Here is a 27,564-nt window from a genome sequence, read left to right on the forward strand (position 1 = left end):
CATGGGGGTTCGAAAACCCTAACTCGAACCCGAAGGTTTCTTGGATTATTGACGTCGAGATTTCACTCTTCGTTACCTAACAATAGGTTCTACGATGAACCGTCAACCCGAGTTTTTCCTAACCTCAACTCTGCCGCCAAAAGCGACGAGTCCGGTTTTCTTCCCCAGCGAGCGCACCCAAGATACAGTTAGGTGTTTCTAGTTCAAGACCAAGCCCACTTGGGCTTTGGTTCTTCTCAGCATAAACTAAAACCAAGTTTGGTTTTTGTTGGGTTTGTATGTTGTAGCCCACAACAGCTAGCTCCCTTTGGGCCACTTGCGACATCAGCCTATGTGGGTGTGGTGTCCCCCTGCCCACGTTACATTGGATCCCACCCTCATATAGGGCCTTTATTTCCCCTACCCCTCGCCGCACCGGATCAACCCCTTGTATAGGCTCTTGTTGATTTGTGCGTATGGGCCTTCTATCATTCAGCTTGCGTCTGCAGCCCCATTTCGTGTGACGCTAGGCCTGCCTGCAGCTAGGCTCGTGCTTCTTTCATCCTAGATTTGGGCCTGGGCCACCAAATTTTATTGCCTATTTTTAAGCCTTATGGGTTTATACATATACATACATATATATATATATATTTTTTCATCCAACCTATAATTTTGACCCGAAGTCCAAATAAGTAATTCAATTATAATCATAAGCCCCGAAGACCTACTTGCATATATTTGTTGCATATTTCTGTATATATATATATACACACACATATATATATATATATGTGTGTGTGTGTGTGTATGTGTGTGTGTGTGTGTGTGTGTGTGTTTGTTTACAGATATTATGAACCTGAAGTTCATAAACTTTTCTCTAAAAAATTTAATTGAATGGATTTAAGTTTTCGAACTTTTATGCATGTGATCGGTTCAATTAATTTTATTCTAGGTATGACTAGTGGGAAAGTTAGTTATTTGGTATATAGTGCAACCACACACACTGTTTTGCCTGAACGCATCTATTTCACTAACTTTGTACCTAAGAATGCATCTCTGACAACCTTCTCAGATCTATCTAACCTGATCGAAGGATACAGAACGACTCATACAATGTTGTCCAATGGCAATATTTTGACCATTCAAGAGGCATTTTATTCTTCACGTTCCGGAAGAACGTTGTTGAGCATTAAAGATATTCGAGACCATAATTAGATAATAATTACCACGCTGAAACCTATGTAGAAAATGGAGTTGAATTTATGTGCATCACTTCCTACGAATATGGCCACAATCGTATTCTAGAGAAGATGGAGTGTATCCCGAGTGATCTGTATATTATGACCATACGCCCTATAGAGAACCACTATGCGGCCGGCCCTGCCTCTGGGACCGGGCACGAAATTACACTTTGGCTTGATCGTTTGGGAGACCTTGGATGAACAGTGATGCACCGTATCCTCAAATCATCACATGGGCATCCACTAACTCAAAGTTGAGGTTCGATTCAAGGAATCGCATGTCAAACCTGCTATATGGGAAAACTTATTATTAAACCTTCTTATGACAAGATTCGTTTAAATCCTCCTATTTTTCTACAAAGGATTCAATGGGACTGTAATACCCTGAAATTTTAAAATATATGAATATATGGAGTAAATCGAGAATAAATAGATCTATGGTTATGAAAATTTGATTAGAGAAATTTTAGAATTTTGTTTCCAGATTTATTATAATTTACATCGAAAAATTTATCTATAAATGGAAAAGACGAAAATACCCTAAATGTAATTTTATGAGGATGTTTTTTATCCTCATATATTTTATCGTATTTCTTGATATAATTGGATAGAGCTTGACCCTACGAAAGCGTGGGCGAAAACCATTTATGAATCGGAGTTAGAACGAAGAAATTAGAGGCTTTTAAAAATAAAAAAATAAAAAAAGTCTGGAAGCTACCAGATGGCAACGTGAGAGAGAGGAAAAGGAGTAATGCGAGAGGGAAGAAGGGGGAAAGGGGACCAATCGTGTAAGGAGAAAATGAGGGGACACAAGGGAGAAGGGGAAGATATAACCGGATCCCCTATGACCCACCAACCTGACCAGGCCGGATTTTCCTATTCCGGCCACTGTTGATGACAGGACTGGTACCAAAATGATCCTTACTTCGAACCCAATTGTTCTCTTTCCCATTTTCACCCGAAAAATTTATGAATTTGGGCGGATTTCAAGAGAAATTGTACTAGGGGGTGCAACGGGTTTGGCTTCGATTCACCAAAATCTAAAGCTAACTTCGTCTGTCACCACCACCAATAGTCTTCTCTCAATGTCTGGAACAAAGCCCAGGCAATGTTTGGAGCGTCGGAGTTTGTTTTGAGGTCGAATCAAGAACACCTATTTCTAGGGTTTCTGGTGGTCCAAGGCTGATTTCAAGTGTTTCCCGGATGAATTGGACTTCAGCCTAGGTATGAAAGTTGTTCCTCTCATTGAACTCTACTTTGCTGTAAAATTTGGTACATTTTAGAGTTAATCGAAAAATTAGGTTTCCGTTCGTCGAAAACCGTCACTTGCGACGCCGTGTGGCCAATGAGCTGACGCCGCCTTTTCATGCAGATTTTGATATTTTAAATCTGTAATTGGTACCCATTTGAGGTGATTCAATTGTGAAAGTAAATATTGAATATTTCCATTTCTAGATTATTTTCGGAAATGGATAAAAGAATGAATGGTGAACTACGAAAGGCTTGATCCCGCATCGAGGGTATGTAGGCAATCTAACAGGGGTTAGATGCAACCTTAAATAATTAAGATTAATCTTTTGTTGGGAATTTGATTGAAGAATTGAAATTTTGGTGAATTATTTGAAAATTTAATCTTATGTTTTTTGTAAGTAAATTCTGTTTATAGATTTTGTGAGTGTTTCAGAAAGTTAAATAAAGAATTCTAATTAATAGTAGTTAGTTAAACAAGAGTTTAATTTTGGCCTATCACTGAAATTTGTTTCTGAAATAAAATTTTCGTGTCAGCGCTTTACAGGGAGATTTGTGGACCGTTCACCCTCCATGCGGACCATGTAGATATTTTATGGTTTTGGTTGACGCTTCCATACGTTGGTCACACATGTGCTTGTTGTCCACAAGGAACACTGCATTCTACAAACTATTGGCTTAGGTTACCAAGCTCAGGGGTCACCACCTTGATTATCCAATCAAATTTATTTGATTGGATAATGTTGGAGAATTCACATCTAAAACTTTTGATGACTATTGCATATCGGTTGAGGTTGAAGTTGAACATCCAGTACCTCATGTTCACACCTAGAACGGCCTAGCAGAGGCATTCATTAAGCGTTATAAATGATTGCTTGATCGTTGGTTATACTTACCAAGCTCCCGATCGCTGCTTAAGGCCATGCAATATTGTACGCAGGCATGTTAGTCCGCTTGAGACTTATTGCGAACCAACCATATAACGCCCTTCAGTTGGTTACCGAATATGAACCCAACATATCGCATCTATGTATTTTTGGTTATGCTATCTACGTGCTGATTTCACCACCTTTACGTACAAAAATGAAGCCTTAATGAAAGATGAGAAACTATGTCAGATATGATTCTCCTTCAATCATTCGTTGCTTAGAACCTTTGACAGGCGATCTGTTGATCGCTCATTTTGCGGATTGTCACTTCTATGAGACAGTCTTCCCGTCGTTAGGGGGAGATAAGAACGTCAACGTTCCTAAAGAACGATGCGAATTATCATGGATGAATCCCACTTTGTCTTATTTAGATCCCTGCACCACTCAATCTGAAACTGAAGTGCAGTGCATATTAGATCTTCAGAGCATAGCTTAGAGCATGCCAAATGCTTTCACTGATCTGCCGTGAGTGACAAGATCACATATTCCAGCTGCAAATGTGCCTACAAAGATGAATGTACCAAATGTACGACAGACTTCTTTTTTGGAAGCCCGGGACACCATTTAGCCGATCCACATATATTAGCAACTAGCCAATCCTCTGCCCTACACAAAAGTGTGGCAAACCACTTGGTTCAAAGGATTCACACCCCTGGAAAAGAAAACCAACAGCACAGGCTCCTGTTGAGCCTATCGTGAGTCCAATTGTAAGATGTTTGGACTTGTAGCTTCTACTCTTCCACATGTAAAGCCCGTTGGCTACAAATGGGTTTTCGTTCGGAAGCGTAAAGAGAATAACGAAATTGTGTGTTACAAAGCTCATCTTGTTGGGCAAGGCTTTTCACAACGCCTTAGGATTGACCATGACGAAACTTATTCACCCGTTATGGATGTGATTACTTTTCGCTACCTTATCAATTTGGTAGTTTCTGAAAAACTGAGCATGCAGCTGATGGACGTAGTAACTGCGTATCTCTATGAGGATCTTGATACAAAAATCTATATGAAAGTTCCCAAAGAACTTACATTGGCTGGATCAAATATTTGCAAACCCCGAAACACGCTCTCAATTCAGCTAAGGCGTTCACTCTACAGATTGAAGCAATCTGGAAAAATGTGGTATAACCGTCTAAGTGAGTATTTGACCAGTCAGGGATATGTGAACAACGAACTATGCCCTTGTGTGTTCATTAAGAAGTCACATTCCTGTTTTGCAATTGTTGCAGTTTATGTCAACGACATGAACCTTATCGGAACTCCTGAAGAAAACTGCTGCACACCTTAAGTCGGAATTTGAGATGAAAGATCTAAGAAAGACTCGATACTATGTCGGTCTTGAGATAGAGCATCATTCAGATGGAATTTTAATACATCAATCGAACTATACCCAAAAGGTATTACACCGCTTTAGCGAAGATAAAGCAAAGCCTTCAAGTACTTTTATGGTCATTCCATCGTTAGATGCAAAACGAGATCTCTTCCATCTGAATGAGGATGATGAAGAGATTTTGGAGCTTGAAGTTCCTTATCTAAGTGCGATAGGTGCTTTATTGTACTTAACCCAATGCATTAGACCCGACATCTCCTTCACTATTAATATTTTGGCAAGATACAGTAATGCACCAACACGCATACAATAGACTGGTGTTAAAGACATTTTCTGTTACTTAAGGGTACTATGAATCTGGGTTTGTTTTATCCCTACAGATCCTCGAGTGATGTCGCACCTCCTTATCTCGAATCGATTTTCGCCTTGTTGGTTATGCTAATGCAAGATACTTATTTGATTCGCACAACGCGCGTTCTCAAATGGGTTTATGTCTTTACTGTTAAAGGCACCACAATCTCTTAGAGGTCAACTAAACATACCTTAGTTGCCACTTGGTTTAACCATGCTAATATTCTCGCCTTACACGAACCAACTTGGGAATGTTTTTGGTTGAGAGCAGTTGTGGGCCATATTCGAAGCTTATGCGATCTTTGACCCGTTGTTGACACCTCGATGACTATCTATGAAAACAACACAGCATGAATCAAATAGCTCAAGAAGGGTTACATCAAATGAGACAACACCAAACACATTGCCCTGAAGTTCTTCTTCTCACATCAACGGCAAGAGTATCAGAAGATTGAAGTCATGCAAATTCATTCACAAGATAATATGGTCGACCTCTTTACCAAATCACTATCGAATGTGACATTTCAGAAGCTTGTTCAAGGAATAGGTATGCGTAAACTTTTTGAGTTGTAATGATAAGAGCATATTTATGCGACTTTGTTATCTTATTTCTTTGCATTTACTTAGTTTAATTTCCATTTATTATCGTAATTTAAGTTATTTTCGTATTATTGTAGGTCCAATTGGTAAAGATGGCAATAAATGGCTAAATGAAGCAATTTAGAGCAGTTTTGGACTTGTATTGGATAGTATGCGCGTGGAGCAGTGGGGCTGGACGTTTTTGGTTTTTAACATGTGCTAAATATGTGCTAAAATCTAGAGGAATCAAATTTGGAAGCTTGGAAGACAAGGAAAGACATAATCTTATCCAACCTTATCCAAACTTATCTTATCTTATCAAAACATTATCCACCTTATTCAACATTATCTCATATTATCTCCAGTTGCAAAAGAAGTCTTTATCTTATTCTAAATACTTCCCATCTGATTCTAGGAGTCATAATCCATTCAAACACCCTAATCTTTTTTCTCCTTGGTTTCTGCCGAACCCTACCCTATAGATATATGTATTTCTGATGTAGCAATTAGGGAGAGAAAACTTGGTGCCGCATGTTCTATTCCAAATTGGTGCCGCAACCTGCAAGAGCCAAAAAGGAAAGATTGTGCCACAACCTGCCATTCAACAATTGGAGTTTTCAGAGTTCTTTCTATCCTTGTTTAGTTTTAATGTTTATTTTAGATTGTTTCTTAGTTATGATGAACATGCATAACGAAATTTCTTTTTAGCTAGAGGTGAATTCAAAGCCATGATCATATGTTTTATAGAAATTGATTACATCCAGTTATTGTTTCGTAAAACATGAATGTGATTTACTTATCTGCTTTATATATAACTTATTCTTGTATGTTTATTAAGGATGCATACTTAGTTTGCATGCAGGGATTTGATGCTAGAATATAAGGGAATTTCACCTAATCATTATGAACTTATATTTAAGTAGTAAAAGTCACTAGTCATGATTGAGTTAAGTAAATTCTTGGCAGGAGTATCATACTTTTCATAGTTATGAATGCTTCGTCAATGCTTATGATTTTCTCATAACTTAATGATTTTTGAGATGTATCTCTATCATGCTTTTCATAGTTAGGGAACTTGAGAAGGATGGTTTGGTTGCGTCGCTGAGTCCAATTCAATGAACTTAGGAAAGTCTGAGAATTAAATAGTACATTCACAATTAATTTGGGGCATTGTCATTCATGGTTTATAGAAATAATAACTGGAAATCAATTTGTATGCATATGTTTCATGTGTGGAGAAGAATCCTCTAGCTAGCCTCTCACCTATGTCTCGTACAAGACATTCGTTTGCTGCAATTTACTTTATTTTTGTTAAAATTCGTCCAAAATCCCCCTTAGTTCTTATTTTGTGTAAGTCTAGTTTAGTTTTCAATTTTTAAGTTTAATTTGTGTTGATTAGCATCCCTCCTAATCACCGGCCTAGAATGATCCCTACTTGCTCATACTAAAATTGTTTAAATTATAGGGTTTAATCTGTGTGCTAGTTTCTATCACATCATGTAACATTGTTAGTTCTCTTTGGAATTATGTCAAACTTAGGGGAGTATCCTGAAGTACACTTGCTTGATCTTAATGTGCTATTTTCCCTACAATAAGGAGCATTTTTCCCTTTGTGTTTTTGTTATCTAATAAGGTTTTGACAAGGCACCCACCTTGGGTTGATCATATCCCTGATGACATCACGTAGACGTTTCATTTGATTTTGCATTTCTCACGCATTTTTCCTTAGACTACGGATTTTGTCCCTACTCAGGTTTTTGCCATAGCCATTAATTGGTTTTTTGTGAGACTTAGTTCCGTATGCAAGTTCCTACCTTATTTGAGACTAACGTGTTCCCAAAATCAGTGCCGACAAGTCGACTTCCTCAACTCTACATGATACCGAATCTACTTGAGTATTTACATACTCAAGGGAGAGTGTTATAAACTTTGTATTTATGTATAATTGTGTAAATCCTAAATTAGATTTGATTCTAATTATTCTTCTCTATTAGACTTGTATTCCTTGGATGAGAAAGATTCTTCCTTCCCTTATTACTATAAATAAAGGCAATGCGTAGGAGGAATAACACATCCTCTACATCAAATAAAAGGTTAAGCTTGAAATTTCTCCTTCAATTTTATTGAGTTATTTTGTGTTACATGGGTTAAATGAATCACACAGTTATTAATGGGTTACACAATTACGTATCAAAATGTGTTATTTTCATATTAAGTTGATTGACCCGCTACACGAAATGTTTACTAGCAATATTAAATAGTTTGACATGCTTATTATATGAATGTGATTATGACAAACCTAAATTCATTTATTTCATCTTATTTTCGATTTGGCTTGCCCGGCATGTTTGAAATTGTCACCCTAACTAATAGGCACAAAAATAAGTTTAAGATTAAATTACATGCATGAATATTTTGATTTTATAATACAAGAAAAAAAAAAGCCTATTTATTATTATTTTAAGGATAAATACTCCACCTTTATACATATTTTACAGCAACTCCGAAGTTGGTGTAAACCTCGATCACATGAACTAGCTCCACATCTTGTGCAATTGATCAAGGCACCCAGAGCCGGCGCATAGTCAATTACTTGATGTCGTCTAAGTTTACAGCTCATCTACCGTCCTCCCACCAACCAAACTTCACTCAAAAGCCAAGTTAGATTCGAACCTGGTTCCGAAGAGTAGGGTTTCTAATTGATTTTGATAGTAAAAAATGAGGAGAAAGCCCAACCCACTTAGGTTACAGGCCTGGACCATTTTATATTTGCTCACTCTCTCCATTTCCTGTTCTTTGGTTTCATTCTTTTTTCTGGTTTTGAAAAACGGAAAAGACCTAAACCTTCTCTGGCACTCATTTGCACGACAGCTTCAAAGTCCAAACCTCACTCCTCAGCCCTCTCAGGTACCTTCTACTATATCCGCCTTTGTTTTTGTTTAATCTGCCTCAGATTTTGAATAATATTGCTCACTCTGTAAGTCTGTGGGTCAGTGAATTGAATCCAAAATCTGAATTGGGTCAGTGAAAAAGCTTGAAATCTCATATATTTCTGAAAATTTCCATCTGAAATAAAAAAACTTGAACTGGGTCGAGGCTAAAAATTTGAATGTTATCAGTAATTGAATCTGCCGTTCGTAGTTCCGTGGATCTGAATCAAATTTGTAGTCTTGCTGCGCTTCCGGGAATGATTGGAAGGTGTTTGAGGATTTTTCTGTTTGGGTGATATTGTTGTTTGCTAAACTGAAATGTCTTGTATGCAAAAAAAAATATAATGGCGAAAGATGAATTAATGTTCGATATATGACTTCTTGAGAACAACGCATCATTATATTGCATTCATTTGTACCTCTTTCATTCACCCATAGAATTAGTTTACGGTTTTTCATATGGCTATGTGACTGTGGCTTTCAGTATGGGTTGCCGGGATTCAAGAATTGATATGGGTTTTGAGTGAGGGGATAGGGATACAGGGTCGAGGGAGAGGCGGGATTTGGGTTTTCTGGGTATTGGATTTAAAGACGTGCCAGGGGTGTAAGACTGAAGAGGAAGGAGCTGAGAGATTGAGTATTGAAAATGGTAAAAATTCTAGGGCATGAGCAGAATAGCGGGAATAGGGGACTCTGTTTCATAAGACATCAGCAGTCATCCGCAAATCGTGTCCCGGGGGGATTTGAAAATGGAATACACATTAGGATGTATAACCTCTGATGTTATATCACGTATAAATAGCATCAGCAGTACGAAGCGGCGATATCATTCGATGCCTATTTGCTTTTTTGATGCCTATGCAGTGTTGTCATAGACCAAATTTCTAGTAATGTCTTCTCTGCCCAGAAGGAAAAAAAATATAGTGGAAGACGAATTAATATTTGATGTGTCTTATTGAGAAGAATTCATCATTATAGGAAAGGGATCCTCTCCGGATCCCTTCCACCAAGTCCACTCATCCGGGCCATTGACATTATCCAACGGCTACAAACAAGGGACCCCTTTAAAAGTTATAATAACTTTAGTTGTTGGATCAACTTTCAATGGCCCGGTAAGGGATCTGGAGAGGATCCCTTTCCATCATTATATTGCAGTCATTTGTTCTTTCATTCTTTCATTCTCCCATAGAATGATTGTCTTAATATTTCGTGTTTTTTTAGTATTTTAATTTTTAATATACTTTAGTTGTATAGACAATAATGTATGACGCAACTCTCAAGGTATGAAAATATGTCGAAGATAGGACTTGTGATATTGACTTCAACCTTGAATTAAATACTATTAATAAAGATTTATATTTTGGCGTTCAGTGTCCTGAGATGAGTTCTTGGTTTTACCTTGTTTTCATAAGTTTCCATGGGTGATTTGGTAAAGATATGAATATGCTCTATTTGTGAGTTTATTTTCATTTCAAATCCCAACGTTTATGAAAATTGTCAGATTGGATATTGTTTTCCTTTGTTCTTTAAATCATTGGCTTCCATATATCACCGTGATTTCTATGACTAAGATTTGTTTGGTAATTGTTTAAGGACTCTGCCAAAGGAAAAGACTAGCGAAAGTAATGGCCGCTAAGATATGCATAGCCATTCGATCATTTGGTCGCCCATTAACGGAGAACATCAACTGGGGGCTTCCACCTTACACACGGAAGATTGCATTGCCTGAATCACGAGTCTTATACACTGTGTTACGATCACCTCATGTTGATAAAAAGTCCAGAGAACAGTTTGAAATGAATGTCAAGAAACAGTTCCTGGTCATAAACACGGAAACACATGAATTGCAAAAGAAGTTCTTTTGGTTAAAACGCCAGCGGATATTTGGAGCCCAATATGAACTCCAGTTTTCTTGCAAGACCCGTTTGGACAAGGAAAAACTCCAGAAGTTGCTTTGAAGTAAGAACCTTGCATCGACCCTTTGCTGAACCTGAACTTCCATGGCGTTGTTGGATGGTTCTGTTTTTAATTCAATAGGAAGACGAGATGAGAAAAAGAGGAGCACTTCAAATGCTGATGAAGATAGGCATTGAGGTTGATCTCTAGCAAGTTCTGTAAGTTTTTAATCTGTTTTTACAAGATATGACGATTCAAAATCGCTTTTTATTGCAGTAGGATTTGTTTACTTAAAATATGGTTGGAGGTCGATGCAATAATGATTCAGCGCTTGAGTTTGGGTTAGATGTGTCACAGAACATTTGCTATCTACAAATAATTGCATTCTCTCTAAGTAGCCTCTTCGCGCTCGTGCTAATGCGAGTGGATAGGATTTTTATGTTGTGCGTATTTTGATTGCGTGAATGTTTCTTATCAAACTGCTCATAACTTGCTGCTGAAGAAGTGTTGGCACCTGGTTCACGCTACTGTCTGGGAGAGGTGCCCGTATTTAAATGGAAAATCAGGGAAAAAAGATTGTAGGCTTCCATAGCTTAATTAAATAGAGGAGTGTGTTGATATACCTCTTTATATTCGAAGAATAATTTAATTTCGTCCAGATAATAATCAAATTTGCGGTAGAGTATTGCATAATCAAATTTAAGGTTACGCACCTCCTAATGATTATTGTCACTAAAGAGCTGATGGTCCAGTGGTAAATGACGGATTGCGAGGCCTTCTTCAAACTAAAAACTGGAGGTCTCGAGTTCGAAACCCAATGCTGGTATGGAAGCCAGACTTGTGGTCAAGGAGAGGCTGAAATACCTATGTGAGTCTTCCTTGCCTTTGGAAGGAGCACGTTGTCCCCATTTAAAAAAAATAAAAATAAAAAAAATAAAAAAAAAGATTATCGTCACTAAACTTTCCACCTATTGTAAATAGTAACTGTCTTAGCTTCTCTGCCACTCTTCACGAATTGTGAATAGTAATTGCCCTCATAGTATAATTCAATTACTTATTAATTATTGAATTGGGTAGATTAAGTTAGAATAGTAATTGTCATGCATGTGAACTTGGGGCTAGAATTGCCATCGATGCTGCCAAGGCTCAACAAACCATGGCTTGGAGGAATGGATGGAGGTGGTTTGGAGTGGATTTAAGGTTTAGCCATGGCAAAGTTCCATGGGTGAATTGCTTAAGAAGATGGAAAATGTCATTTCGCAGCATTAGTCGATGTATTTTAGTGAAGAGCGAAAAATCGTTTTACCTTCTTCAATGGTTCACCAGCTGTCCACACGACATAAAAATGATGGAGAGCTTGAAATCTAACGGTGAGCAGCAAAGTGACTATTCATAAAAAAATTAAGAACTTCACTATAGTATGTACATAATACATTCACCAACCAACTTTCAAATATGCAACCAAATAGGAAGAATATATATCCAATTTTCTTGCATAAATCGGCGAAAACCTTCTTCTATACAATGGAGAAAGAAAAAAAAAATTAAAAATAAATAAATAAATAAAGAAAAGAGAGAATAGAAGAGTACCCAAAAGATTTGTGGGGGCCACCACTATCCTTGCTCATTTTCTGAGGAAAATTTAGATCAAAAATAGGTTTTAACAGTTCAAGGCTTGGAGTTTAAAGCTCAAATTTTGAGTTGTAACCCAACAACCATTGCACATGGTCATACGGGTCTGAGCCCATATACCCTTGCTTGCTTTTTCCAGTTCATTTTCCTTTCATTCTTTCTTCTGATCTGGTTTCCAAAGAGGAGAAAAGCCCTGAATCCTCCCCAGCACTCTTCGATTGCAGTGGCGGAGCCACCCCATAAACCCACCATTTCTCCAAAAACATCAAACTCAGAACCTCACTCCTCGACCCTCAGGTACCTTCTAATATCTACAATTTGCCGTTGTTTTTGTTTAATCTACTTTATATTTTCCTTACGTTGAATGTCAAAATACAACCACAAACTAAGCATAAATGATCCAAACCAATTTGCAAGGTAAAGACAAAAAGTAAAGCGAAACATAGAATAAGTAAAAGTTGAAGGTAAAAGCTGGTAAATACTTGTAAGGTGTTAGCCAAAATGATAATAAATTGCATGAAAGGGTAATAACTTGAAAGTAAATGATAAATACAGACAATCAGGCAAAGTTTAAACATATTCAGGTAAGTTCAGATGTTATTCAGGTATGTTCTTACGAGTACAAGGTGTATTTTGAGAAGAAAACTTTATTGCAGGATATCAATACTACAAAGGAGGTTGTAGAGCTATAAATACAAAGAAATATTTGAACTACAAAACGAATGTATGAAAAGTAGGTTGCAGAGTTTTAGAAGTCTTTTTGTATGTTGTGTTAAGTGCCCTTTCTTCTATCTCTCCCCTACCCTCTTATAGAAACTGCCTCTTTCTTCCAAAGTAAGTTCTCAATTCTGTTCAAGTAGTTGATGAGATTTTATCAAATGATGAGTTTCTCAATTGGATACTTGAGCTTTGATCCTCTTATATCTACATTTTTGCCATTGAAAAAGTGCTTTTCTCTATAAAACCTTACCACAAATCTCCTTTTACATTGTGAACGAGGGTGATCTCGCCGCCCAATCATGCCACATCAAAAGCACTTTTAAATTTGGGATGCCTACTGTTCATCTGTGTTAAAATTAAATACCCACTATGCAAACCAAGTGAATTTCAAAGAATTGGGCTTCGAACAGGCCCAATGCCCAACTTCAACCCAAACAATAGGTATTGTTCTTGACATAATGACTTTGTTTCGCTTAAATTTCTAAATGGACCTTTGATATGTTTAGATTAAACTAGCAAAGGTGCCCGCGCGATGCTGCAGGTTTTAAAACTATATAAAACATGTGAAAAGTTCTAAATACATACGATCTGCAATAATATTTAGATATATGTTGAAATCTGTTTACAATCATATGGATTGGCGGTTCTATTGCCATTGTTCTAATATTGACATCTTTTACAAATTTGAAGTTCCAAGAGTCCTTAACTGAAAGAAAAGATAAAAGTTTCTTTCTTACCGAAATCTATCAATTTGAATCAAATCTACCAAAGAAGTATATATTGTAGCATACCTTGTAATTTCTGCAAGATGTCCACCTGCAATATCAATAGTGACATAATTTCTACCTAAGCCATTGGAAAAACCAAAATTGAACAGAACTTCCTCCCCCCTACTTTGACCAAATAAAATAAGTAATGTTTCTCTTTTGGAACCTCTAATCACATGACACTCCAATCACATGACACAGAACCACACATAATAGAAATTAAAAAAGAAAAAGAACTGAACACATTAACTCTTGACAAAAACTTATTACCCACGAATGGAAAGTCACTGAAAACACAAATCACCAATGAAGAAATGGGGAAACAAATCAGCAACCTAACTTATATAGCATTAGGACGAACCATGCTAATTTGTTCATAATTGATCTGTCTCCCTACATTTTTCAAATTTGCAACCACATATAGTATTATAACATAATGATCAAACAAAACAGATTAATTCTTAAGCACACGTTAATTCTCGAGCATGGAAAGGCTTTGGTTTCTTGCAAAATAATGGAAAATAAAATAAGACAAAGCGTTTAAAATTTATTGACATACAATGTGAATTTGGAGTACTTACAAAAAATGTAATGACTGGCAAAAGTATAAACATAATTAGAATTTCGGAAAGGAAATTATCAAACAGTAAATTTTTTTAAAGCTTTTGGATTAGTTTTTGAGTCACATTTGACAATTGATAAAAGTGACGGCCTACAAAACTCAAAAATAACTATTTTTTAAGATACAGGGTTATTGAAAACTCAAAAATAAACAACAGAGAATGTTAAGTCATCCAATATTAAGATAGCTTCTTTCTGTAGTATATGTACGCTGTAGTATTAGATGACTTAACTTTTGCTATGTGACGTCCTTGAACGACCAAGAAATAAAACTAATACAGATGCAAGTACAATTAGATGCTTTAAATAAATTACTTGTCTAGTCAATCTAAACCATTCACATTTTCATTAAATAATCCGGAGTTGGTACTTCAAAAATATTAATTTAGCTACAAATAAAACTACCTGAAGATTCCTGACTTGAAAAGGGCATCCAGCAGGGATAAAAACAGCTTGCCCCAAATGTTGTTTAAAGGACCATGGCTCAATTCTTGATAAAACAGGAAGAAAAACAAAAGAATAAAGTTCAGAATTTTCAAAACCTGAATGCTGAAAATCTCAAAGAATATCAAATATTCAAGATCACAGTTACATGCACAACAAAAAGTAAAGTGATGTACACTATCTCTAAAGTATAGACCAGTAAACAGTTAGAAATGCAGATCACGGTATGTAAAGTAATTTTCAGAATACGGAATTTACAAATGTCGCTGAAGCCAGAGTCAATTTGACTTCAATTGTAAAAGCCAAATTCAAAGAACATAGGTTTCCATTTAAGAAACATGCGACTTCATCAATTTGAACAGAATTCAAGATAAGGGGCCAAAGCATTACGATTATTCAGCTAGTATTGAATAATGGATTCCCCATATTTATAACTCACGAAATGCAATCAACCATCAAAATTGTATTCATTAAATAGTTAACCCTATATCTTTTGCTAATGAATATTCAAAGTATTTGGCAATAAAATAATAATAATGGAATAGATTAATCATCAATTAATCAACAAAAAATAATATTCATTAAGAATGGGGTTTCTGCAACTCTAGATTTTGCAAATAGTGATAAGAGCCGAAAGATGAGTGGCTGGGACATAAACAGAGGTTAATGGTCCAGCTCAGCAGATCAGTTTAGAGATTGTTAGTGTTTGTTAGTCTGTTAAGTATGTGCCATGAGAGCCGTATAAATTGTTAACTCTCTCTCTATTGAATAGTTAATTCATTCATACAATTACAGATCAACTATTATATCACTCTCTCTCTAAAATTCCTTTTCTCTTTTGTTTACTTTGCATTTCTCAAATATTTCAACATAGTTTGGGAATTTCAAGTGTACCGGTTGATACTCCACAGCCGAGAAGGGAGGCCAAGTTTGGGAAGTCTAGATTCTCACCTTCTCTGGGTCTGGTACTCCGCTTCAATTATCATGAGAGAGAGGGAGAAAGCAGGTATTTGTTGAGAGCGTTTGAGTACTATATATTGGTACAAAACCAATTAGATACTTGGAACTAGATAAACATCTTACAATCGTGCAAACTGGAACTTGAACCAATCCAAAATAAAATGAAAATAATTACAAAACATATGAATACCATAGTTTCTCAAATGGCATAGTCCACCTGCATATAAACATTTCCAAGCAAATTCATACCTCAATAGAAAGAGAATAGAATAAGCTATACTTCATACAATATCATGAATTAACTCAGAAAAATTTCTTTAACCCAGATTTTTAAAATTAAAATCACAAAAATTTGAACAATGAAAAGAGAACCCAAGAACTAAACCCTAACCAAAAATGTCAGAGAAGTCACTAGGAAACCCAAGCTTTCTGGGTTTAAAATTTCTTCAATAAAACCCAAAATTTCCCTTAATGGAATTCCAAAAAGCATTCTCCATCAGCATCTGGCATAACTCCACTTACATGCGTCCCTTGCGAAAACTTCCCATTTGAAGCTGTTTCCAATTGATTGTCCACCGTCAAATGTTTTAAATCATCGCTGGCATGCTGCAAACAGAACGGGATTGAACTTGGATTTTCCCAAAAATTCACCAAATCAAACCACAAAAAATTAATCGAAGTAAACAAAGTGCACAATTTGTCGAAAGCAATAGATCCAACATTCATACAAATGAAATTTGATCATGAATTGAATAAAAAAAAGTGAGAGAGAGAGAGAGGAACCTCAAGCACCTGAAACCCTACACATAAGAACACAAACTAATTTAAAATTTCTGCAACTAAACATTTGAATAAAAAAAAAAAAATAGGACCAAAATTTCAAATTACTTGCCTTAAGTAGAGAGCATTTTACAAAACGACCTCTTTCGAGACCCAACCTTCTTGCAGCTAAGGCCTGATGGTGGCGGTGCGAGAGAGAGAGAGTTTGAGAAGCTGCGATCTAATCTTTTGGGTTTAGTTAAGAGAGAGCGGAATGACGCAGAAGAGTCGAGAATAGGCACCTTCAACGATGATTGACGCCTGGGCAGCAAGGGTAAAATCCTCTAAACAGAAACACTGCCGATGATCAACACGTGGTAAGCATGTACTGAAAAGGTAGGGCAAAAAAAAAAAAAAAAAAAAAAAAGACCAGAGACGGAGGAATGAGAGATGCGCATGTAGCAAGGACAAGACAGACTTCTTACTATAGCAAAGTATGAACAGTACGGAGACCAAAGCAAAAACCAAGGGCAGTTCCGCCCTTTCACTGTTGGTGAACAGTGCGCTCTCACAGTGCCATTCTGTTGGGTTTTAGTATATAGATAATTTGATATTAGAGAGGGAAACTCTCATATATTAATTGTAATCTTATGATCGATGTAAGATTCTATTCTTCAACAAAAAATTAGTATTGTGATGTTGATAGTCCAAAAGCTCTAGCAGCATGGCTTGCTTTTAATCTCACAATCACAGTAGTTTGGGTACTCATAATTTTATGAAAGTTTTAATATGTAGTTCTATGTGTCTGCGTACTACGTCTATGAAATATCAAAATAATTGAAAATAAACTTAGGTTGGAACAAATGTAATAGTGATATATATGCCAAACTTCAGTTTGGCAGATTTGGCTATTAGTTTTCTTGAAATGATTTCCAACACCTTTCTATATCAATAACATTAATTACATATGAAACGGGGATTAAAACGTTTCTTATCAACAAAAAAATCAAACTAATTTGTATGCTAATTAATCAAAATTTCCATGAATATGAATCTGAATCATATATTATCTATTGAATAAATGAATATAAATCAGAATCATAACGAGAAGACTAGTTCGATTCATTCGAAAACTACAAAGCGCTACTTATGCAATGTATCTTGAAATAACCATCCACATTTACTTCTTATTACCTAATTTCATTTTTCATTGGAGAAACAAAATCTGAAAAATAATTGACCAAATTCATCCTTTGATTGCTTTTTTTCTTGAATAATATTTGGCTACTCAAAGATAAGTATGAACTCATACTCAAAATTATTCGTCGTCAATTTATAGAACTTCGTGTTTATAATCAGAACTGTTTATATTTATAAATCACAATATAAAGATCACCTCTGCAATAAATCAATTAAAACTAAGGTCGTTTAGTCATCAAACTATTTAAAAACAAATGAACAGTATTGATAAAAGCATTATGAACCGTCTATATATTTGCTACAATAGATTGACTAAATGACCTTAGTATTAATTTAAGAGATGATCTTTACAATGTGATTCATAGTATGAACGGTTCTGATTATAAGCACAAAGCTCCGCAATTAAAACACTAAGAATTTTAAGTAGGAGTTCCTACTCATCTTTAGGTAGCCAAGTACTATTCCACTGCTATATATAAATCATGCACAAACATGTCTCTCCCACTCCCACAAGGACTAGAGTCGAACAACTAAAATAACATTAGAAATTTAGGGAACTCCAATACAAATCAAAGTCACGATGCGTTCTGTCAACTACCTGCTTGCACTTGTTGTGCTGTGTTGTTGATAATTGCAAGTGTACAATATCATCCAAGTAATATAATGATAAGTAGAGTGTCATTCAAACAAGGATCGGATTAACCTAAATTTACTATTGAGATTAACTTCAAACTAAACTTAAATAAAAGAAGGATTCCTATGACAACTTCAAATGTGCAAAGAAATGAAACGAACGTAAAAATAATAATTGATGGAACACGAAGTAAAAGTGAATGAATTATGTAAGATTAATATATGGAAGCACTAAGACATCAGGTTCCTCATTCTCAATCCCATCTAATCCCGTTATTCATATTAACATCAAATTATTCCCATGTTGCTAGCAATTATCCTTTGATTCGTCAATATTTCCTGTCAGAATATACTAACCGTGTTTCTAACTATCTACCCATGCTATGTCTAGTCACAGATGTAGATAACCGAAACCCTTTATGCTCGATGGATAATTGCACGATACTACACAAATCATAACCAGTAGGTCTACTTAATTATGTAATTCATGGTAATTGTTATAAGAAGCAATCTACTAAACTTAACATGTCAGTCACAATATAGTTATTCACACAAATAATGGCCAATTATTTGATAACGACGAAGCACAATAACAATCACTCAACATGGAAGATAATTGAGATTAATATATAATAACGAGAATTATATGTTCATGATAAGAGTACACCCTAGTCCTAGCAAAAGGACTTAGTTCATGATCAAACTGATAACAAACATGGATGAATTCAATGACATGGGATAAATCTTGAACTCCAACTTTGTATTTGAGTGTGTATATGCGCTGGGAAAAACTTGGAGCCTCTCCCAAAAATCCTTGCGGTGCTGGGCTCTCCACCTTTCTTGCGGCACACCTTTTAGGCTCTCCAAAAGAAAACTCCACTTATTCCCCCTTCGTCAACCTCTTAATAAGGATTAAAAACCTTCTCATTCTTGGAAAAGTCCAACGCCACTTTTTATGAAGCCCAAATTCCAGCACAACTCTCACAAGCAGCGGTCCACTTCGTTATTCCTTCATACTCTCTTTATAATTCTTCTTAAAAAACCACACTTATCTCTGACTATTATTTCTACAAAACTCACACAAAACACATCAAACTCACCAATTTAATATAAAATTATGACCAAATAATAAGAAAAAGAGGTATAAAACATGCATATAATATCACCCTAATAAATACCCTCAAACCTATCTTTTGCTAGTCATCGAGCAAAACATAAAACAAAAATAAGAAACTGACTAAAACAAGTCTAACTAAGCCCACTTTCGTTGGCGAAACGATTGCACTGAGCATGTGTAACAAGCCTTTAAACCCCTGGGTGTCCCTAGTTGGAGGAGTTGTGTCTCCTAAGGGTTTACCAGTTACGCTACCCACAAACGTTTTACTGAAAAGCAAAGGTGTTATAGTTATCACTTCCAACAATTAATGAAAGCCAATGCATGCCAATCACACTTCCAAAACTAAAGTTATGCCCTTATAAGTCAATGCATCACAATGGAAAGTATGTAGCCAACATCCCAAGCACTCGGGCTTAAAAACATCCACACTTGGCATGTGTAGAATTTTGCCTCGACTCTAAGCCTCACTAGATATCACTCAATTTTCTCACAGAACCTAGGCTTTCTCTCTTAACAAGCATATGTGATGATTTTATGCAAAAGGAATCAATATATAATCACATATGATCAACATTGAAAAACAGCCATTTCTGAAAACATATCTCATGAAAAGAATCGAATACTAAGAACATAGGTATCAACCTTCACCAAATAAGCTAGACTTCCCCATAAATCCATTAGGTCTTTGAAACAGTTGTAACGTAAGGCTAGGTATTTGGGCTAAGAAAGAAAGGATAAGGAAAAACAAGAACTTGAGAAACACCAAGACTTTTCATATGTAGTTAGCTTGGCACCCCTTTGAACCTTGATGTACAATTTGTGGCGTCCAGGACTCATGTTATATGAATGGTACAATTTCTCTTTTTCTTTTTCTTGACCTTTTTTTTTCTCTTCTTTTTTATTTATTTTTTTAAATGTAATAACTACAAGAATAATAATAAGACACATGGTACCTCGGTACACACCACTAATTTGATGTAGAACTCAACCTTGATTTCTTTTGGTATCACCTTGGTATCTCTCAAGCCATACGGTATGGCTAATATAGGGTAGAGTGGATAAGAATTTATGTGGGTGATGAAAGAAAAGGTTAAGTGTTTGGCTTCGATGGGGTTAATGGAGCACACAAAAGGGTAGGGAATAAGCCTTTTAGTAGTGGAAAACATGCATAGCCTAACATCGTTTCTATAGTTCCGTCTAACCCAATGTCAAGAATACCCAACATATATTAAATTTCTTTAGTACCCAATGCAAAATAATGTTAATGAGATCATAAAATTTAAAGAAAGAAATTGATTAGTGTTTAAGAGTAGAAACAAATAAACCTTCTCAAGAAAAGCATAGGCTCAACAACTCACATGGGTAGTCTCCACTATTTCGCCACATCATCCAAACATGGACAGTTTGTCCACCAAAGTACTTGAGACATGGCAAAATGAATGGTAAAAAGAATGTGATGCACAAACCTTCTAGGCAACCCTTTATCAAAGGAAGAAAAATTAAGCAAGACATATACATTGCCACTAATAGATTAAAGTGATAACCTTAACAACTTATGTTTCCAAGCTCTTATTGTTTCCAACAAATTCCAAAATTTTAATTCCTACACATCCCTTAAATTTTAAAACACAATTCATCACATAAAGATGTATAAATAAAAGCATGGAAGAAAATGAGATAAGGGAAGAGAATACATCTATTTTTAGGCATCATGGAAGAAAGAATAGCTTTAAAAATAAAGAATTCCGAGCCAAAGTTGTTCCCTTCATCATAGGATAAAAATCTGCAAAAATAAGCAAAACAGACTTTTAGTGACAAAAAAAAATTCCCAGAAACCGTTGCTACAAGTATGAACACGCCTTTTGTGACAGAGAAAATCCTTGAAGATCGTCACTAAAACTTTTATATGAGAGAAAATCTGCAAACATTATGCAGCAAATTTACATGTTTATTTTCACTTTTTGAGCTTCTAAACCACCCAATTCACAATGTAGGTTGAATTTCCCCCAAACCTATTCCAAAACATCATATTAAACATTCTAAACATGATGGCATCATCAAATTAATTTGAAAAACATCCAACATTAATTTAGGTAGCTATGTTGATTACGACCAAAATACAAACTCAAAGTGCAATTTTGCAATTGCTTTGGCATATAACAGCAAAACCACTCCAAACACATTTGAAATGACAAACTAAACATGATCAAATCATCATGTCGGTGAAGAAATCAATATTATTAAACTTGGAACATACAAACCTTAACTATTGACCTTAAAAACAAAAATTCAAATGAATCAACCAAACTAACAAAAAACTAGTCTCTCCCCCCAAACCTAAACTAAACATTGTCCTCAATGTAAAATCACAACAAAAAGATGCACAATGAGTAGTATGGGCAAGTAAGGAAGAAAATGCAAAAGTAATTAACAAGGAAAAGAACGACTAAACCTGGTTAGGTTGCCTCCCAACAAGCGCTTAGTTTAAAGTCTTCGGCCCGACTTGGCATTGCAATCACTCGGGAGAAACAAGGGTCACAACATTCGTGTTTTGCTTAAAACTAGCAGAAGGATACAGCTTCAACTGCTTTCCATTAACTTTGAATGTCGTATCCATTGTATAATCACGAATTTCAATTGTTCCATACAGAAAAACTTGAACAATTGTAAAAGGACTAGACCATTGTGTTCGCAACTTCCCAGGTAAGAGTTTCAACTGAGAATTAAACAAAAGAACTTGCTAGCCAATATAGAACTCACGATAAAGAATGTGTTGATCATGCCACTTTTTGGTACGTTCCTTGTAGATTTTAGCATTTTCATACGCATCATTTCAAAATTCTTCCATCTCATTCAATTGAAGAGCTCTCTTTTCTCCCGCTGCGTCCATCTCAAAATTAAGCTTCTTCACTGCCCAAAAAGCTTTATGCTCCAATTCCACAGGTAGATGACATGCTTTTCCAAACACCAATCGATACAGAGACATGCCAATTGGAGTCTTGAATACAGTCTGATATTCCCACAGAGCATCTAACTTTGCAGCCCTATCTTTGCGTGAAAATCCCACAATCTTCTCTAAAATCTGCTTGATCTCTTGATTGGAAATCTCAACATGCCCACTAGTTTGTGGGTGATAAGGTGTAGCAACCTTATGCGTGATTCAATATTTCACCAAATGAGCATTAAAGTGACGATAACAAAAATGCTTGCCTCCATCACTAATAATGGCGTGCGGGGTTCCAAAGTGAGTGAAAATATGCTTCCGGAGAAAATGAACAACATCCTTTGCATCATTTGGGGGTAAAGCAATTGCTTCAACCCATTTTGAAACATAATCTACAGCTACCAAGATGTATTGATTGCCATAAAATGATGAAAATGGTCCCATGAAGTCAATTCCCCATACATCCAAAAGTTCGACTTCTAGAATATTATTCAACGGCATTTGATGTCTACTTGAGATATTTCCAAAAACCAGATTGTAGTACCTTGGCAGCAATCTTTGTAGCATCGAAATGACCACCACATGCTAAAGAATGGTAATGTCACAAGATTTCCTCCATCTCGTCATCAGAAGGCATGATATCACTAACTAAATAATTGACATAATCTACATACCAAGGAGTGACTGAAGATTTAATGGTAAAGTGCTGCTCGTCAGGGAATGTTTCGGAGATAGGAACCAAGTCATTGTCACCTTCATGATGCACGATTCGAGAAAGATGATCTACCACCACATTTTCAAACCCTTTTTTATCCCATATCTCTAAATCAAACTCTTGCAGCAACAACACCCATCGAATCAACCGAGGCTTTGCATCTTTCTTGGATAATAAATACTTCAAAGCTAAATGATCGGTGTAGACAATTACCTTTGAACCAATGAGATAAGAACGGATTTTGTCTAAAGCAAAGACAACGACTAGAAGCTCTTTCTCAGTAATGGCATAAGTTAGTTGTGCATCATTGAGAGTTCGACTACCATAATAAGTCACATGCAGGAGCTTGTCTCTTCACTGACCCAAAACTGCTCCAATAGCTTAGTCACTTGCATCACACATAATCTCAAAAGGTAATTCCCAATCCGATGCAACTATCACAGGGGCTGTTGTGAGCTTCATATTCAACACATTGAAAGCCTCAAGACATGATGAATCAAATACAAACTCTGCTTCTTTAAGAAGCAAGTTACACAACGGTTTTGTAATTTGGGAGGAATCCTTAATAAAATGATGATAAAAACTAGCATGACCCAGGACACTTCTAACTCCTTTGATGGAAATGGGTGGTGGTAACTTCGAAATGGTCTCAATTTTTGCCTTGTCTACCTCGATGCCTTTGACTGAAACTTTATGACCCAAAACAATCCCTTATTGCACCATAAAGTGACATTTTTCCCAATTTAAAACTAAATTGGTTTCTTCACATTTTTGCAAAACCGAGGACAAATTATCCAGACAAGAGTCAAACGATGAGCCAAAAACTGAGAAGTCATCCATGAATACCTCAATACAATGCTCCACCATGCTAGAAAAAATACTCATCATGCACCTTTGAAAAGTAGCAGGTGCGTTACACAACCCAAAAGGCATACACCTATACACAAAAGTACCAAAAGGGCATATGAATGTCGTTTTTTCTTGGTCTTCCAAAGCAATCGGAATCTGATTATAACCAGAACACCCATCTAAAAACAATAGTAAGCATATCCAGCAAGTCTATCCACATCAAATCAATGAACGGAAAAGAAAAATGATATTTTCGAGTCTCATTGTTCAATTTTCTATAGTCAGTGCATACTCTCCCTCCTGTCATAGTCCTCGTCGGAATTAACTCATTCTTGTCATTCTTCACCACTGTAAATCCACCCTTTTTTGGTACCAAATGTAAAGCACTCACCTATTTACTGCTCGAAATTGGATATATTATTCCAGCGTCTAATAACTTCTCAGCTCGAACCACCTCCTTCATATTTGGATTTAGTCTGCATTGATGCTCAACTGAAGGCTTGTAATTGTTTTCCAGCAAGATCCGATGCATACAGATGGATAGACTAATTCCTTTGATGTCAACAATACTTCACCCAATTGCCATTATATGCCTTCTTAACACTCTCAATAATTTTTCTTCTTCAACTTCACTCAAATTTGCAGAAATTATAACAGGTAAAGTTTCAGAAGCTCCCAAGTAAGCATACTTTAAATGTGATGGCAATGGTTTCAAATTAACGGTTGGTTCAGCTATGATACTTGGCTACAATTTTAAAGGTGCAAGTCCAAGGCCTTTGAACTCCAACCGTCCACATTTTGCAACCGATTTGAAAGCATCCAAGTAAGGAGCGCATTCTGCTAAAAGTTGATTTTCATCCTCTAAAGTAGCAGCATGAACTAGTGCAGCTTCCATTGGATCACTGGGCTTCTTAACTCTGAATTTTTCTAAAACCGCGGTATCAACTAGATTGACGCGAAAACAATCTTCTGTTTCTCTTGGAAATTTTTCAGCCTCGAACACTTTGAATGTTGCTTTCTCTTCCCCAATTCTCAATGTTAAAACCCCTTGTTCCACATCAATTAAAGTCCTTGCCGTGATAAGAAAAGGCTGACCCAAAATCAACTGAGTCTCATAATCTTCTTCCATATCCAACAACAAGAAATCTGATGGAAAAATCTGCTGGAAAAATCAACTTGCCAACCTTCACTAACACATCTTCAATAATCCCCTCTGGATATACAATTAATATATCCGCCATCTGCAAAGAAACAGTCGTGGCTTTAATTTCACCTATTCCAATGTTCTTAGCAACAGATAAAGATAATAAATTAATACTAGAACCCAAATCACATAACGCTTTTTCAAATAAATTAGTGCCAATAATCATGGAATTTTGAAACTCCCTCTATCTTTTTGCTTGAGCGGAAGCTTTCTTTGAAGGATTGCACTGCATTCTTCTATCAATTGAATCTTCTCATGATCGGCAAATTTTCTTTTCTTTGAGATGATATCCTTCATGAATTTGGCATTGTTCGGCATTTGCTCCAGAGCATCGGCAAATGGAATATTAATCTCCAATTTCTTAAACATCTCTAAGAATTTGAAATACTTCTCATCTAACTTATTCTTCTTGAGCCACTGAGGAAAATGAATAGGAGGCACATATGGCTTCACGAGTGGGACAACAGACTTAGGGAGTAGCGTGGCTACAATGACTGATTGTGATGAAGCTTTTGAAGTGGTTCTCGGTATGGCTAGTGGTTGTACAACATCAGACAGTGGCTGCTCCTTTTGTGCAGCGGTTTCTACCTTTTCCTCCTCATTGTTTTTCTCAAAATCAGCTGCAGTTTTCACTTGTTTCCCTCTTCAAAGAGTTATTGCTTTAGCTTGCTCATGGTTTCTCGGATTAACTTCAGTTTGGCTTGGAAAAGAACATTTTTCTCTAACTACCATTGAATGAGCTAATTGCCCCATTTGAACCTCCAAATTTTTTATCGAAGCAGCCTGGTTCTGAAAAGTTGGTCTCAGTTTTGCTCATAAATTTGTATTGACAGAAAGAGTATTCACGTTACCGACCAGCTGAGCAATGACATCTTCCAAATTATTTTTCTTTTCTTGAGGTTGACAACCTGATGGTGGCTTTTGCACATTTTGATTGTTGACCCATGAGAGATTTGGATGGTTTCTCCATCCTTGATTATAAGTGTCAGAGTATAGATCATTACCAAGACGTCTATAAGCATTCACCATGTTCACTTGCTCTTGAACAAATTCTGGAAAATTAACACTATACAGACAACCAACTGTGGCATGACCAGGAACTGCACATATGGAATAAACCTCTTGAACTGGTGCTCTCCCATTCATAGAAAGCAAAGTATCCAGTTTACTAGCAATCGCATCGACTTGTGCCTTTGAAGCAAAATCAGTAGAATTATTAATCTCAAAAACTCTTACACGTCTTCCTCTTGCTTCAGAATGTTGCATTTCGAGTGCTAGAGTATCAAAAAGTGCTTAACATTCAGCTGGCGTCTTGTTCTTAATTGATCCCCATGTATAGTTGTTCACTGCAGCTTTGCTTAAAACTGTTAATCCCTTATAAAATATCCGCATGAGAACTAGAGTAGGCAAACCATGATGCGAACACTGAATCAACAAATTATTGAATCTCTCCCATGCCTCATAAAATGTCTCATCTGCCTATTGAGTGAACTGCATGATATTATCTCTAACAGTATCGGTCTTCTGAGTCGAAAAGAATTTCTGCAAAAATTTGTTCGAAATATCGTTCCAACTTGTCAAGGTTCCAGGCCATGTTTGACACCATATTGAAGATATCTCTAATATGTGCCAATGGATCTTCAATGCTCATGCCATGAAAAAAAGGCATCATATTAAAGTGGATAGTCTTCAATTCATAATTCCTTGCAGTTGCAGGAAAAACTATGCTTGAGGGTGATTCCGAAATGGTTGGAATATCAAGATCTCCCATCGTCTCATTCTGAACTAATGCCATCGTGCTTTCTTGCTGCTTTTCTTTCTCAATGACTTCTCTTTGTTCTCTTCGGATTTCACGGAGCCTTTTCTCAATTTCTGGTTCAAACTCAAGTAGTAAACAATCCGCCGAACAGGCACCAAGCATTCACCTTCAAGAAACAATGAAAAAAAAAATGAGAATGCACCGAGAAAAATTAATCAAAATTAAAAAAAACGAAAAAAAAAATTTAAATAAACTAAACAATCACAAAAGTAAAATTAAATTAAATTCAATCCGAGGCAGCGGTGCCAAATACTTGTTGTTGATGATTGAAAGTGTACAATATCTTCCAAGTAATATAGTGATAAGTAGAGTGTCGTTCAAATAAGGATCCGATTAACCTAAATTTACTATTGAGATTGACTTCAAACCAAAGTTAAATAAAAGAAGGATTACGATGACAACTTCAAATATGCAAAGAAACGAAATGAAAGTAAAAATAATAATTGATCGAACACGAAGTAAAGGTGAATGTATTATGCAAGATTAATATATGGAAGCACTAGGACATCAGATTCCTTATTCTCAATCCCATCTAATCCCGTTATTCATATTAACATCAAATTATTCCCATGTTGCTAGCAATTATCCCTTGATTTGTCAATATTTCCTATCAAAATATACTAACCGTGTTTCTAACTATCTACCCATGCTATGTCTAGCCACAGATGTAGATAATCGAAACCCTTTATGCGCGATGGAT

At 36.1% G+C, this 27,564-nt stretch overlaps 2 protein-coding genes, 1 long non-coding RNA gene, 1 other non-coding gene and 1 pseudogene across 12 annotated transcripts; 2 read left to right on the forward strand and 3 right to left on the reverse strand.

Annotated features, from left to right (window-relative positions):
* Positions 1-10,209: 10,209 nt before the first annotated feature.
* Positions 10,210-10,542, forward strand: RPS10 (ribosomal protein S10). Its single transcript, XM_088684912.1, has one exon. It carries the CDS (start codon positions 10,210-10,212, stop codon positions 10,540-10,542), a length of 333 nt encoding a protein of 110 aa, XP_088541038.1.
* Positions 10,543-12,533: 1,991 nt separating this feature from the next.
* Positions 12,534-16,658, reverse strand: LOC148690436 (uncharacterized). Of its 9 annotated transcripts, none has more exons than XR_015956394.1 (5): positions 16,517-16,658; positions 16,037-16,424; positions 15,815-15,841; positions 15,616-15,694; positions 12,534-14,710 (listed from the first exon to the last, which is right to left on the reverse strand). It is a non-coding gene; the product is annotated as an uncharacterized LOC148690436 (long non-coding RNA). The 9 variants fall into 9 exon arrangements; XR_015956396.1 differs by having other exon boundaries at positions 12,534-13,538; positions 13,624-13,648; positions 14,626-14,710; positions 15,616-16,424; XR_015956397.1 differs by having other exon boundaries at positions 15,616-16,230; positions 16,408-16,424.
* Positions 16,659-22,166: 5,508 nt separating this feature from the next.
* LOC148690437 (uncharacterized) lies at positions 22,167-22,778 on the reverse strand. Its single transcript, XM_088684913.1, has 2 exons — positions 22,614-22,778; positions 22,167-22,481 (listed from the first exon to the last, which is right to left on the reverse strand). Exons 1-2 carry the CDS (start codon positions 22,776-22,778, stop codon positions 22,167-22,169), a joined length of 480 nt encoding a protein of 159 aa, XP_088541039.1.
* Positions 22,779-24,586: 1,808 nt separating this feature from the next.
* LOC148690438 (uncharacterized) lies at positions 24,587-25,465 on the reverse strand (annotated as a pseudogene).
* A 988-nt stretch (positions 25,466-26,453) lies between these two features.
* LOC137720580 (small nucleolar RNA R71) lies at positions 26,454-26,560 on the forward strand. The gene has a single exon (XR_011066543.2). It is a non-coding gene; the product is annotated as a small nucleolar RNA R71 (small nucleolar RNA).
* Positions 26,561-27,564: the final 1,004 nt, after the last annotated feature.

The sequence above is a fragment of the Pyrus communis genome, chromosome 15 (genome assembly GCF_041283825.1).
Source record: "Pyrus communis isolate YQ-2024b chromosome 15, ASM4128382v1, whole genome shotgun sequence".
NCBI classification, from domain to species: domain Eukaryota; kingdom Viridiplantae; phylum Streptophyta; class Magnoliopsida; order Rosales; family Rosaceae; genus Pyrus; species Pyrus communis.

What these genes read in the sequence shown, in the direction of transcription:
- RPS10 (XM_088684912.1), top strand. Translation starts at nt 10,210, where the DNA reads ATGGCCGCTAAGATATGCATAGCCATTCGATCATTTGGTCGCCCATTA.
- LOC148690437 (XM_088684913.1), bottom strand. Translation starts at nt 22,778, where the DNA reads ATGCCGTTGAATAATATTCTAGAAGTCGAACTTTTGGATGTATGGGGA. An exon ending in CCCCAAATGATGCAAAGGAT is followed by an intron (nt 22,482 to 22,613) that starts GTTGTTCATTTT and finishes ATCACGCATAAG; the next exon opens with GTTGCTACACCTTATCACCC.